Source organism: Sebastes fasciatus, chromosome 14 (genome assembly GCF_043250625.1).
Source record: "Sebastes fasciatus isolate fSebFas1 chromosome 14, fSebFas1.pri, whole genome shotgun sequence".
Taxonomy (NCBI): Eukaryota; Metazoa; Chordata; class Actinopteri; order Perciformes; family Sebastidae; genus Sebastes; species Sebastes fasciatus.
In genome coordinates, this window is record NC_133808.1 from 22,646,365 (window position 1) to 22,660,204 (window position 13,840).

The 13,840-nt window shown below is 43.2% G+C and overlaps 1 protein-coding gene across 2 annotated transcripts in view; it reads left to right on the forward strand.

Moving 5' to 3' along the window:
* ranbp2 (RAN binding protein 2) overlaps positions 1-13,840 on the forward strand; it is a 28,709-nt gene that overhangs the window by 9,329 nt on the left and 5,540 nt on the right. The window contains exons 13-24 of one of the 2 annotated variants that reach the window (XM_074659703.1): positions 1,407-1,568; positions 2,108-2,245; positions 2,685-2,816; positions 2,896-3,126; positions 3,242-3,325; positions 3,574-3,715; positions 3,828-3,922; positions 4,016-8,480; positions 9,539-9,616; positions 11,775-11,951; positions 13,369-13,455; positions 13,665-13,840. In XM_074659703.1, the coding sequence (XP_074515804.1) occupies positions 1,407-1,568; positions 2,108-2,245; positions 2,685-2,816; positions 2,896-3,126; positions 3,242-3,325; positions 3,574-3,715; positions 3,828-3,922; positions 4,016-8,480; positions 9,539-9,616; positions 11,775-11,951; positions 13,369-13,455; positions 13,665-13,840 (5,967 nt within the window). The remainder of the gene's footprint in view (positions 1-1,406; positions 1,569-2,107; positions 2,246-2,684; positions 2,817-2,895; positions 3,127-3,241; positions 3,326-3,573; positions 3,716-3,827; positions 3,923-4,015; positions 8,481-9,538; positions 9,617-11,774; positions 11,952-13,368; positions 13,456-13,664) is intronic. The other variant, XM_074659702.1, reaches the window with a different exon arrangement.

Here is a 13,840-nt window from a genome sequence, read left to right on the forward strand (position 1 = left end):
CACACACAGATTCCACAAACTCTGCAAGAAGCCAGCTGGACAAAAGAAAGTAAAGGATGAGTTTCCAGTGTCTGGGTCTAGACCTCAGATGGGGTTGCTGGATTAGCAGATGGAGTTGCAGGAGATTTCCAATACTGATATAGTTGCTTGACTGTACTTTTTGCAGTATGCCAAACTCAAATTCACTCAAAACATTGTACTTGCTAACTAAAATTGTAATTAAGTTAAAGTACACAAATTCTTGCTTTGCCTTTATGCAGTGTCAGAGCCACTGCACAATGCTTTGATAATCCTATGTTATTAGGTTATGTGCAACAGGATGAAAGCAACGTACTATAAAACTGTCGCAAAGCACAACACGGTTTGGAGATGGACAGCTGTATGTGCTGCATGAACATCCGTATGAATATATCAATATGATGAACTTCCTCTGTTTAAAACATTACTAAGGGCGCTTTCACAAGCCAACATTTAGTCTGTTTTAATCAAACTCTGGTGCGATTCGTTTGTGAACGCAGTAATCGTACTCTGGTGCAAACTAAAACAAACGGACGGTTTCCAAGCGAAGCAAATTACAGACTGCCTTTTGAGGGCATTTGTTGAGATGGACACAGATAAAAGACAGGTTAACATGAGTGGGTTGTTTGGTTGAAATCTGGGGCTGAAGAGAGCATACAGAATACGCTAAATAAAGTCTGCAACAATAGTGACGTTTATGTCATTGGAGATAAACTGAAGGAGAAGGGATTCATGCGCACAGTAGATCAGTGCCGAGTCAAAGTGAAAACACTTCGACGGCATCAAAGTCTGCGATTCCCTGCATAGAAGTGGCAGCTCTCCGGACGAAAAAGATGAATTCGCTCCTTTGTACAAGCCCCTCAGCAAATTTTTATTTTTTTTATTTGGTCTGCTTTAATTTGTCCACTGTGAAACTGAACCAGACTAATTAGAAAAGGAACCAAACGTATCAATTTCACTCCGATTCGGACTAGCCAAACGAATACATGGCTTGTTAAAGCGCCCTAAGATATGTCACCTAGAAAGGAGTCCAGATCAGTTGTGGGTGGCAGCCGTGCACACACAGACCAGAGAAACTGCTCTTGAATACCTCAGCACCTTGCCAGATAACTGCACAGACACACATGCCTTTCCACCTGCTCCTTTCTGTCACTTACCCTACAACTGTTAAATGTGATCAAGATGAAGCTGTCCAAACAGCCACTTGTGCTGCTTCTCTGACTGTGAGTCCATTTGTTTCATGGTAACAACTGGAGAAACTACTTGTGTCAAAAGTGCATGAAGTGTTTGTCTTACTTTGTTAATGTTGTCTTGCCTGCATTAAGCTAATGTGGCATGCTCACCTTCTCTCCTTGATGCTCAGCAACTTTTTATGTTTAATAACCCAGGGTGATGGCATGAACTCGTACTACGACCAGAAAGAGTACATCAGCCGCAGCGTCCACTACTGGAAAGTTGTACTTCCGCTGTTGGAAAAGGTCAAAAACAGACGCAGCATACCAGAACCACTCGACCCCCTCTTCATACACTTTCGCTCCAAAGATATTCAGGTTAATACTATTGACATGTTTTTCTTTTATTATATGAAAGTTTGGATAGAAGTGGTAATGGGTGGACGCTCCTTGTGTACTGAGGCAGTGAAGTCTTGAATCTAAAGTTGTTGAAGCTTTTGCTCTGCCTGGAAATAAACATCATCTTTTAACTTACCTCTTATAAACTATTTTTTATGTTAGCCTTTTGTGTTTTTATGAATAATAATGATGTGCTTTAACTAACATTGTTTACACATTGTGGTGTATTGCTTTTATTAATCGCTTTTATTAGTTTATAATTTATAACTATGATGTAAGAACCTAATAAATAGTTGTTAGATGGTCACAGATTTACAGGTTTTTGACATTTATAATCAGTAATTGGTTCTGTAGATGGTTATTAGGTAGAGTATGGTCAATCTTAGGGTTTGGGATTTGATTTCCACTGAGGCCACCACAGTAAATATATGCATCAATGATACCAATAGGTGTTTAGAATGAAGAATTTCCCAACTGGCTTACAAATTGGATCTGTGCATGTCTGTGTTCCTTTTCAGATTTCTTCTGTGAAGGGCCATGAAGAGGAAGCCAAGATAGCATATTCGGTTATCCTTGACATTGAAGGAAAAACAGAGGAGGCCATTGCTACCTTGGAAACCATCAATAACATATCATCCATCTGGCATTTGGCACAGGTAAGTCATACATTCCTCTTTCACCATCTTCTTCAGAATATATAACAAACATTTCTCTAGTTAAGGCTTAATTAGCATGCATTTACCATGGGTCTTTGGAGCTTATCAGTTAAGTAACGCAAGACAAAAGTAGGTGCAAACTCAAAGGTATTCATTGTCCGTACTACAAAAGGCACTCAACCACCTCTGCTCTGTCTGACAATAGTGTTTGTTTGTTTTTTCACTGCATCTTCCAATGTTTGCTGCCTTAGTAAAGACATCATCTGCGATGCTATCTGGAACAACTCCCTTACAAAAAAAATCTATAAATTCCTGAAAAGTCACCTGGATCAGCCAGCCAATATGTGATATCTGATTGGTTCATCCCATGCTAGTGCTTCTGACACCTGCACATGCATTTGCTGTTTGTTTTCTATAATGTGCTGGGTTTCTTTGGCAGATCTACCAGCGGCTATCAGAGGAGGCCAGCAACGGGGTTGAGGAGACCCAAGACAGGTGCATCACTTTTCTGAGAAAGTTTAGGACCTACCTGTCCAAGATCTACAATGCTAATGCAGATGACATTGAGAGGGTAAGTCCTGTTTGTTTTTACTTATTACAATTTGAACAACTCTGCAGCTGTGTTAACATTTGTTACACTTGTGTCTCAGCTACCTGTCTCCATGGAGGAAGTTGTGGACCTCCTGAATGATGTGAACCAGCAGCTGGGCGAGAGTGTGGAGGCTATGGATGGAGAGGAGGAGAAGGAGGAAGAGGGTCGAAGAGGACCAACCCACTCCAGCCCTGCTCATCCCATAGAAACCTCTACCACCATATCCCACATAAAGTTTTCCACTCCCTCTCCCAACAAGAGCATCATCTCTCCTTCCAAAAGACACCTGGTAGGTTGACTAGGTTCAGGTTCTCATTCAGAGGACCATCAGAGATTTTATTGCAGAGATATTGATTCACAACACAAATAAGTAACTTTTCATAATTTCTTTCCCCGTTGTTCAGATTTCTCCCAAGACACCGCCTCATTGGGTGGAGGACCAGAAAAGTCTCCTCCAGATGCTGTGTCAGCAAGTTGAAGCCCTCACGGTCAGTATAAGAGATTAAACATCTTTTTTTTTATACAACAGAATTTCACATTGATTCCTCTTAGAAGGAATAAATTAGTGAGTGAGACCAAAACATCCAAACTATCCCTTTAAACATTGAAGTGGGGTAGTATGAGGTATTTATCCATAGACAGTGTATTTCCTACAGAAGATGGCAGTCGCCACGCCCTGATGTCAAAAGAAAGATGTCAAATTGAGTCACTTCTCATTAAGCTCCTTGTTTTGCAGAATGAGGTTCATGACCTGAGACACAACTCTTCAGGAAATGCAGGCTCCCCTCATCACAAGATGTATGGGGAGAGCTACGGGGCTGAGGGCCTACAGGAGCCCTTTCCCCCGGTCCAGTCCTACCATGGAGCCCCACTAACAGGTCAGCACACTACATAGAACCAAAGCATGTCTAAATTTATAGTTCCATACTTTTATCTAGAAATAGTTTGTAAAATTAACAAAATCTTTATATATTTCTCTGTTTATTTAAGTTGCCACCACAGCCCCCTCTGTGTACTACAACCAGTCTCCAGCTTATAACTCTCAGTATCTCCTGCGCACAGCAGCAAATGTAACCCCCACTAAGGTAATTATCACTGTTTACCACTATTTCACAGTAATAAACTTGTTCAGAGTATATTGAATGATATTTGATTGTTTTTTTTTTCTCTTTACACAGGGCCCAATGTATAGTATGAACCGTATGCCACCTCAGCAGCATATGTATACCTACCAGCAGCCCACTCATACTCCTCCATTGCAGACAGCCCCAGCCTGCATTTACCCTCCTCAAGAACAGGTCTTTGGTACCCCTCTTCGGTTTGAATCACCAGCCACAAACCTTCTTTCCCCATATAGTGAAGAATACTATGGGCAGAGTGTAACCCAACAAACCACTAACCCTCCCCTACCTGAACCTGGCTACTTCACCAAGCCATCTGTAGTCCCTGTTCAGCCACCAAAGAGCATTGAGGGGAAGCCTATGGACTTTGGGAAGCTCTCCTTCAGCCAGCAGGCACCTGCTGAAGTCCCCAAAGTGCCTAGTTTTGGAGCAGGGATTGTTTCCCAGTCAACGCCGTCAGCTGCTTTTAAATTCAACTCCAACTTTAAATCGAACGATGGAGATTTCACTTTCCCACCTTCCCAGGCCAAGCACAGTGAAAGTCTGCTTGGTCTTCTTACGTCAGACATTCCTACTAAAATAGATACTGTCCCAGAGAAGCCTCCAGGCCAGGAGCAGCCCCCCAGCCAAACGGGCATCTTCACCTTTGGTAATAAAAGTGTTACTGGCTTCTCCTTTACTGATTCTACGCAGAGCACCGGCACTGGAAGTCTTTTTGGAAAGGCGGATCAGCCGTTCGCATTTGGGAATGTCACCAAGCCAGTGTTTGGGGTTGCCACACCTGCAGCAGAAGAGGAAAGAGCAGCGGAGAGTGACAATGACAGCACTCATGTTGAGGAGGATGAAGATGGTCCTCACTTTGAACCCATTGTACCCCTCCCTGATAAAGTAGATGTGAAAACAGGTGAGGAGGAGGAAGAGGAAATGTTTTGCAACAGGGCAAAGCTGTATCGATTTGACACAGACACAAAAGAGTGGAAGGAGCGGGGAATTGGCAATGTTAAAATCCTAAAACACAGCGCTAAAGGGAAGGTCCGCCTCTTAATGAGAAGGGAACAGGTCCTTAAGATCTGTGCAAACCATTACATCAATACCGATATGCTACTGAAACCGAATGCTGGCTCTGACAAATCCTGGGTCTGGAATGCCATTGATTATGCAGATGAAGAGCCTAAGACCGAACAGCTGGCCATCCGCTTCAAAACAGCAGATGAGGCATCACTTTTCAAAGCTAGGTTTGAGGAAGCCCAGAAAATTGTGCTCAAATCATCAGAAAAGCATGATCAACAGGAGAAGAAAAAGGAAAGCATAAAACCTTCTGATTCACTGGCAGCCCAGTTCGGGCTTAAAGAAGGAGAATGGGACTGCACTGTGTGTTGTGTAAGAAATAAACCCACAGATATGCGGTGTGCCGCTTGTCAAACTGCCAATCCCAATTCATCATCCAAGACAGACATTCAGGCTGCTGGTGAAACCAAACCCGGTCCCTTTACTTTCAAATTTGGGACTGATTCATCAAAACCCAGTAGTTCTGGCTCTACTTTTACTGGATTTGGTGCTTTTGGGGCGTCGATATCCTCCTCATTTACATTTGGCACCAGCACTTTAAAACCTGCTGACACAGTAACCAGTGCGTTTGGTTCTGGCTCGTTTGGTTCTGGCTTTGGGGCTCAGTTTGGCAAGAAGCCAGGGCAGTGGGACTGTGATGTATGTGAAGTAAGAAATGAGGCTTCTGAAAACAGTTGTGTTTCGTGTAAAGCTCTTAAAGCCTCACCTAAAACAACTGTGACAGCACAAACAACACCAGCTGCAGATGCACCCTCTATATCTGCTGTTGGGTTTGGTGCCCAGTTTAGCAAGAAGCCCGGGCAGTGGGATTGTGATGTATGCGAAGTAAGAAATGAGGGTTCTGCTAACAACTGTGTCGCCTGTCAAACCCCCAACCCTGCTGCTAAATCAACAGTGGGGGTTCCAGTAGTGTCAAATCTGCCAGTAGTGTCAGGATTTGGGGCTGATTTGGAAACAAAGGATGGGCAATGGGACTGCAATAACTGCCTGGTCAGAAATGATGCCTCAGCTGCTGAATGTGTTTCCTGCAATTCCCCAAATCCTACTCCCTCTTTAGCAGCAATGTTTGCCATGAAGGCTGGGGAATGGGATTGTGACGCTTGTCTGGTGAGAAACGATGCCTCTGCCAATAAGTGCGTGGCCTGTCAGACACCAAATCCCGACACTAAAAGCACAATCAGCACTGCTCCCTCGGCCTCCACGTTCAGCTTTACATTTGGAAGCAAAAGTTCATCAAGCCAGCCTGCTGGAACTGGATTTACAATTCCCTTTGAAACTGGCAGCACTTTTCAGTTTGGTCAAAACAAAGAGAAAAGCTTAGCTGCTTCTTTTAAGTTTGAAGCTCCTCAGTCTGGAGCTAGTACCACAAGTGCTTCAGGCTTCTCTTTCTCAATGCCCGTTCCAGCTGGTGGCTTCAAGTTTGGCATTCAGGACTCCGCACAAGAAATTCCCTCAACTGATGATCAGCCGCCTCCATCAGGGTCAGCCTCCAGTTTCCTGAAAAGCATAGCTGACAAACACAAGGAGAAAGAAAATGTGTCTGCACCCTCAGAGGGCCAAACAGAGGAAGATCAAAACCCATTAATTTCTGGAAAAACCAGTACATTCAGTTTTGCAGACTTGGCAAACACTTCTGAGGGAGACTACCAGTTTGGACAGAGCGACTCCGATTTTAAAGGTTTCTCTGGCGCTGGTCAGCAGGTCTTCTCAACTCCCACCAAGACAGCTGCCACAAATGAGCTGGAAGACGACGACATGTATAAAACAGAGGATAATGACGATATCCAGTTTGAGCCAGTGGTCCAGATGCCTGATAGGGTGGACCTAGTGACGGGGGAGGAGGATGAACAGGTTCTTTACTCTCAGCGTCTCAAACTGTTCAGATTTGACTTGGATACCAGTCAGTGGAAAGAGCGTGGTGTAGGAATCCTTAAATTCCTGAAAAACAGCTCTAACGGCAGGCTAAGGGTGCTGATGAGAAGAGAGCAAGTTCTGAAGGTGTGCGCCAACCACTGGATCACCACCACCATGAACCTTAAGCCCCTGGCAGGCTCAGACAAAGCATGGATGTGGTTGGCCAATGACTTCTCTGATGGGGACGCTAAACTTGAACAGTTGGCTGCCAAGTTTAAAAGCCCAGAGCTTGCCGGGGAGTTTAAGGAGAAGTTTGAAGAGTGTCAGAGACTTCTCTTGGACATCCCCCTACAAACCCCCCACAAGCTTGTTGACACAGGCAGAACAGCACACCTCATTCAGAAAGCAGAGGAGATGAAGTCTGGTTTAAAAGACCTGAAATTCTTTTTGACAGACGGGAAAACAAAGATAAAAGATGACGACAACCAGGGAGACATTACAACATCCAGCAACGTTTCAAACCTTGTAATCAAGCCCCACGGGGAAACCACCGGCCCCACCTTGGAGTGGGATAACTACGACCTAAGAGAAGAGGCTTTAGATGATACTGCTGACTCATCAATCTATACTACTCCTGTATCCAGCAGCCCCCTGAGAAAGAACCTTTTCCGCTTTGGAGAATCCACTGGTGGATTCAACTTCAGCTTTCAACCTGGCATCAGCCCCTCCAAGTCTCCTGCTAAGCTTAACCAGAGCAGAGCCTCAGTGGGTACTGACGACGAGCAGGATATAACCCAGGATGAGGAGAGGGATGGCCAGTACTTTGAACCTGTGGTCCCCTTGCCTGATCTGGTGAATACTTCTACAGGAGAGGAAAATGAGCAGGTGGTCTTCAGTCACAGGGCCAAACTGTATCGCTACAATAAGGAACTGGGTCAGTGGAAGGAGAGGGGTATCGGAGACCTCAAGTTCTTGCAGAATTATGACACCAAATGTGTGAGGTTGATAATGAGGAGAGACCAGGTACTCAAGATCTGCGCCAACCACAGGATCACAGCAGCCATGAAGCTGGAACCTATGAAGGGTGCAGAGAAGGCCTGGGTCTGGAGTGCCTTGGACTTTGCTGAAGTATTAGAGGGTAACATTGAGCAGTTGGCTGTGAGATTCAAGCTGCAGGAGACTGCAAACGCATTCAAACAGGTATTTGAAGAGGCCAAGGTTGCCCAAGAAACAGAGGAACTCATGACCCAAGTGACATCCACGGTTGCCACACCTCAAGACAGTACACCTTCAGCATCTACACAGACTGCTACACCTGTGTGTGGGAAGGCAGCCATCGCTGTTCTGGAAGAGACCACAAAGGAACGTACAGAGCTTTCCCCCGACTGTCAGCCATGTGCAGCCGAGTCTCCAGGTCCAGTCAACCCCTCAAAGACAGTGGTGTCGCCCCCTAAGTTTGTCTTTGGCACTCATAGCCTTCAGAAGTTTTTTGGCTCTCCTAAATTTCACTCTGAGTCGGAGGAATCTGCATCCTGTTCGAAAGCCAAAGATTCTGGACCTCCTGAGAGGGCTTCTCCTGCATTCAAAATCCCAGAGAAAGGTAAGGAAAAAACTTGATATATGTGCAATATTTGTCTGATTTGTTTTTGAATGAATATCACGATTGTGTTCATTTATGTTTTACTCCATTGTCTTGTTTCATCTGCATCTCATTGCTCCATCACCTTCTTAGTTGACCCAGCCAAGACCCTTCTCAAAAAGTTCTATGACAGAAATTGAATTAAAGGGATAGTTTGGGTGTTTTGAAGTGGGGTTGTATGAGGTACTTATCCATAGTCAGTGTATCATCTACAGTAGATGACGGTCGGCATGCTCCCAGTTTGGAGAAACAGAGAGGCGTAACAGCACTGGAGCAAAGCACTATCCGTTTAAGTGTACGCTATATTTAGAATATTTTCACCACTTTACCTTGGGTTGCTGCTGGTCTAGTACTCCCTTGATCAGTTAGCTTGTTTGTGCTATTGTGTGACTTTGGTGAATGCAAACTAACCAAAGTCAAACAGTAACACAAACAAACAAACCAACTGATCGAGGCAGCGGTGGACAAGCAACTTCTGTGTTCTGCGAGGTAAAATTACTGTTGTTTTTCCAATGGAGCCTGGTTGCTTTGTCAGGAGCATAGACAACGGCTTCAATTCCCCGTCAGACACACAGACTGTATAGCTGTTTGACAGCAAGGTAAACCTTAATATAGCGTACACTTAAACTGATAAAGATTTTTTTAGGTGGGTAAAATACGTTTTGCTGCCGGCCCCTTCCACAGCAGTGCGTTGCGTAGGTAATACACCGACAATGGATATGTACCTCATACAACCCCGCTTCAAAACACCTGAACTATCCCTTCAAAATCCCTGATTTTCCATTGATTAATTATGTTGTTTCATTATATTAAGATATTGTGTACCTTTTTAGTAAAACTGTATACAGTTAATTATCTACAGGAAGTTTAAGTGAACACACTGAAAATATGTTGCATAAAGAACACACACTCATATACACACATCACATTTTCATTTGAACACTTTTGGCCGTGTTTTATGATTATGATACCAGCCTCACAATTAGTTTCTCTTCGCCCAACAACCCATCATCCTTTAGGGCTGGATTTTAGGCTTTTCAAAGATAACCCAATGGCTTTTTGGACCAGCACATCAACCACCCAATTTGAACCCCCAGGTACTCTAATCACTGCAGTGTGTGTTAACACTTCTCAGCTGTCACCTGGCTGGCCCTTATCACTAGACAGAAATAACCTGGATGCACGGAGTGGAAAAAAACATTGAAGCTAATGTGTTGCATGTCCAGTGTGTGGAGGTGCAGTTTTTATTGTACAAAGAATTTTAGTAATTATAACAATACTCAAGTAGCACCTATGTCACAAGATGTGTCTCACACAGGAGGGAGTGTAGCCCCATTTCCACCAAGAAGTTCCTGGTAATTTTAGTCCCGGGACTACTTGTCAAGGAACTAAAAGGTTCCTTCAGCCCATTGTTGTCTGCTTTCAATAGCGGTCTAAAGATTTACGAAGATTAGGCAAACCGCACCGCCGCACCTCCGTCTCTTCTACCACTCGCCTTCTCAACTCACTCACAATCTCTGTCTTTTTTTAAAATGAGTCAGGAAGCCGATAACAGAGAAATCCCCCTTTTCCTAAAATGGTCCTAAATTTATACTAGAATATCCCCTTGTTTTATGAATGAGACGGTACAGTTGAAGCAGCAGCGGTGTGTGTGTGTCTGTGTCTGTGTGAGACCAATCGGCAACGCTCGTCCCTGCAAACCCAGACCCGAAATTTCCTGGTAAAAATGTCCCCAGAACTTAATTTAGACCCTGCTCCCTGCAGTCAAAATGCAATGAGTTCCTCAAAAGGTTCCTAGTTCAGGGGGAAAGTTTCTGCGGTCAAAACAGGGCTTATATCTACTAATTAATCTGGGTCATGGTGGAAATAGTGTGTAATGTTAAATAATTAATTCAAATGTGTTTAAAACTGTGGCTAAATTTAAATATATCTATTATCTTTAGAACAAAAAATTCCTCCGAGCCCTTTTATTATGGCTGAGTGGTAATTCAATATTACAATTTATCATCTTTCCATATAATTGTTTCATGATGAAAGTTTCATTTTGATATTGTGGTTCACAGTTCCCATGTCTTAATGAATATAAAGTTGTTGTTTTTTACTCAAACCTGTTAGTTTGAGCTCTTAGATAGTAAGAAAGTAATTTTTGTCCTACTAAAAATGATAACTGTTGATTTTGTCTATACTGTATTTCTCCCGCCTACCAAAGAGCCAATGTCCAGTTATGTTTAGTTTCTTTCTACTTTTTTTCCATCCAATTCTTGAATCTGGATTGAAGGACAATCAGAAAATCTCATTGTGCTTCAGGTCATAGGGGCTTAGAGGTTTTGCTATGATGTAAGGATGGGAAAAAAGTGTCATTGAGATTAAAAATCTCTTTTTCAAGAGTGACCTGGCCCAGAGGGCAGCACAAACATTGTTACAACAATAAACAATACAAATACAAAATACAAGCAGACACAAGCAAATACAGCTATCACACACTACTGGTGAATGAGCACAATATCCAGATAATATGCAATACAAGTTATAATACATAAAACGGGTTTAAAACAATTTCAGTGAGAAATTTTAGAGCGATCACATTGACCTAGAGTGCTATTTTCTCGATCCATTAACTTAAATCCTCCATAGTAATCAGCTCTGACAATTTCAGGTTCTTCTTTACATTATTCCACTGTAATAACTGTGGTAAAAATGTGGTAATGGTTAATGACCAGTTAGCATTTCATTACTCAATAGACAGAATCAAACAAGACATTTGTAAAGCAACAGGAGACACATCAGTAAAAGTGAATGTCTGTTGAAAGGTGAGCTGAGAAGATTCCTCGGAGCACGATCCCTCAGAGGAATGCTCTGTGCAACGTCACACATGCCATTTTTAGTGCAGGATGTGTAGCAACAGCATGAAATGCAATTCTAGTCTGGCTTCTGCCAGTGATGTGCACCTCAGCAAAGGCTAATTAGAGTGAAAGCTCAGGTATTTAATGCTACCATGTGTCATACAGTAAGTCTGTCAAATAAAATGAAAAATGGAGACATATGCATACAGAAATGTTCTCTTAATACAACTTGTCTTTGTAAATCAAATGCATGCTATTCATGTTTTGCTGTGCATGACTTTTTTGTGTGTGGATGTGGAACTAACACCCGTGTTTATAAAGGGAATAAAGCAGCTTAATGTCTGTTTTCTTCTAAGCAGTTCCTCCCAGGCTGACTGTGTTGCTCCACTTCTATTGTATCTGTCTGTCATAGGAACGCCTCAGGCAGAAGGAGGCGGTGCAGGGTCAGATGAGGACTCGGAGGTGGAGGTTGTGTATGTCAGGGAACCCACTGCTGAGCAGGCAGCTTTAGCCAGGAAACTCCTGCTGCCTCTCACCTTCTTCTGCTACCAGAATGAACCCGACTACACCAGCGACGATCAGACTGATGGTGAGACCAACAGTTAACAAACAACGATATAAAAGTGTGTGTTGTTGAAGTGAACATGGAGACCAAAGAGACTCCATTTTTATTGTTGCTTCATTGCACAGATGGTATTGTCATTATTTAATTAATTTACCATCAGCTCATTTCATTAAAGCAAAATATGGCCACACGCATCCTCTGGGGCATTCACACCAAATGCAAAGTGAACTTTTTGCATGGCGTGATTACATACAAAGTCAATGCAAAGAGGCGAGTTTGCGGCAAGTGACGCTGTGTCGCTAAAGCCTATGAGCGTTGAGATTCTCATCCTGTTGTCACTGACGTCTTGATGTAGTTGAATCAGAAATGGAGGGGGAAAAAATATAGTAGCCGTCTGTGGGCATCCAGAGCTATGATAGTACATCATATGTCTACAAAGACTGGACGGAACTCGGTGTATAAATGTATGTGTATAAACCACAGGCTGTCTATGGTATAAACAGCAACGTCACTGCCGTATTTATGCATAGATGACGTTATGTTGAGTGTTGATGGAGAAGCTGCAGTGTTGGCATAGCTTGGTATTGATCGATCCAAACTCCGTTGAGAAAACAAGCATTTTAAAAGTTGTTTGCTCGTTCTCTTGTGGACAGACCTGACAAAGCATGAATTCTGACTTTTTAAACATCTACATAATTTTGTAGTTATTTCTGCATCTTTTTGATCTGTTTATTGCAATTAAATCACAGCACAATCTGCCGCCGGATGATGTTGTGATCCCAGACACGGCGGCGTTTGGTTTTCCAGCATATCTGGGTCTTCCGCAACATGTACAAAGCAGCAATAGTGGTTATTTCAGGCTTGTTGGTATCTACATGGATGTAAACCCCTCCTCCTCTCCGGCGCGTCTAGCGTGAGTGATCTCGGCGGTCAAACTCGTGCGAGTAATGCAAGGTGAAGATTCGCTTTGCATTTTGTGTGAACGCAGCATTAAAGGGTGAAAAAGCTCTGCAGTGCTTTTATCACTGTGCTGCTTTATTGAAGTCAGCGCACACTGCTTGCTGGCTGCATGATTACTGTATGTACATTCCATATAACCATCCTGAAAATTGAATATATGACATAAGTGTAAATAAAGAACAGTTTTCATTCAAACACATTTTTGAAGTGGCAGAAAGCAACAAAAGGTCAGGATTATTTTCTCTTAGTCCATTTTGAGTTTGTTGCTGTTGTCTCTCACTATGGCAACAAAATGTGTCTGCTATTTTTGGCCATCATGGGGCTGAAAATCTGAATGTTTCAATCAGAGAAGTAAACTAAGCAAACACAGAGCTGTCTTACGTTCTTGCTCACTGGTATTGTCCAAGGTCTGTGGGAGTGAAGTGGGACTTGATAGCAAAAAAAAAAGGTTATTTAAGAGAAATGTGTTTTGAATTTTCAGATGAGGACTTTGAGTCAGCAGTAAAGGCGTTGAATGGAAAGCTCTACCCCGATCCTCCGGAGAAAAAGGCTGCAGCATGTGGTGATGGTACGTATGTCACACACACTGTTTTATCCAATTACTCACCCTCACTTTTGTCACTTGTCAAGTACCATATCAGTTCAATTCATTTCACAGACATTTTCTGGGCTGTGATGGATAATAATCTTTTCAATACAGTATTCACAACATGGCAAGTATGTGGTCAAAAGTAATGCTCACCTGTCTAGCCCTAAACATGTCTATACCACATTCAGAGCCAGACTGCCAGGTGGTGTGGGAGAAGAAGCCGACGCCAGAGGAGAAGGAGAAGGCCAAAAGCCTCTTGCTTCCACCCACCTTCTTCTGCGGCCTGAGCACCACAGACAGCGACCCGGACCACGACAAGCCTGAAGACTTTGAGACAGAAGTCCGCAAGGCTCAACAAGACCTG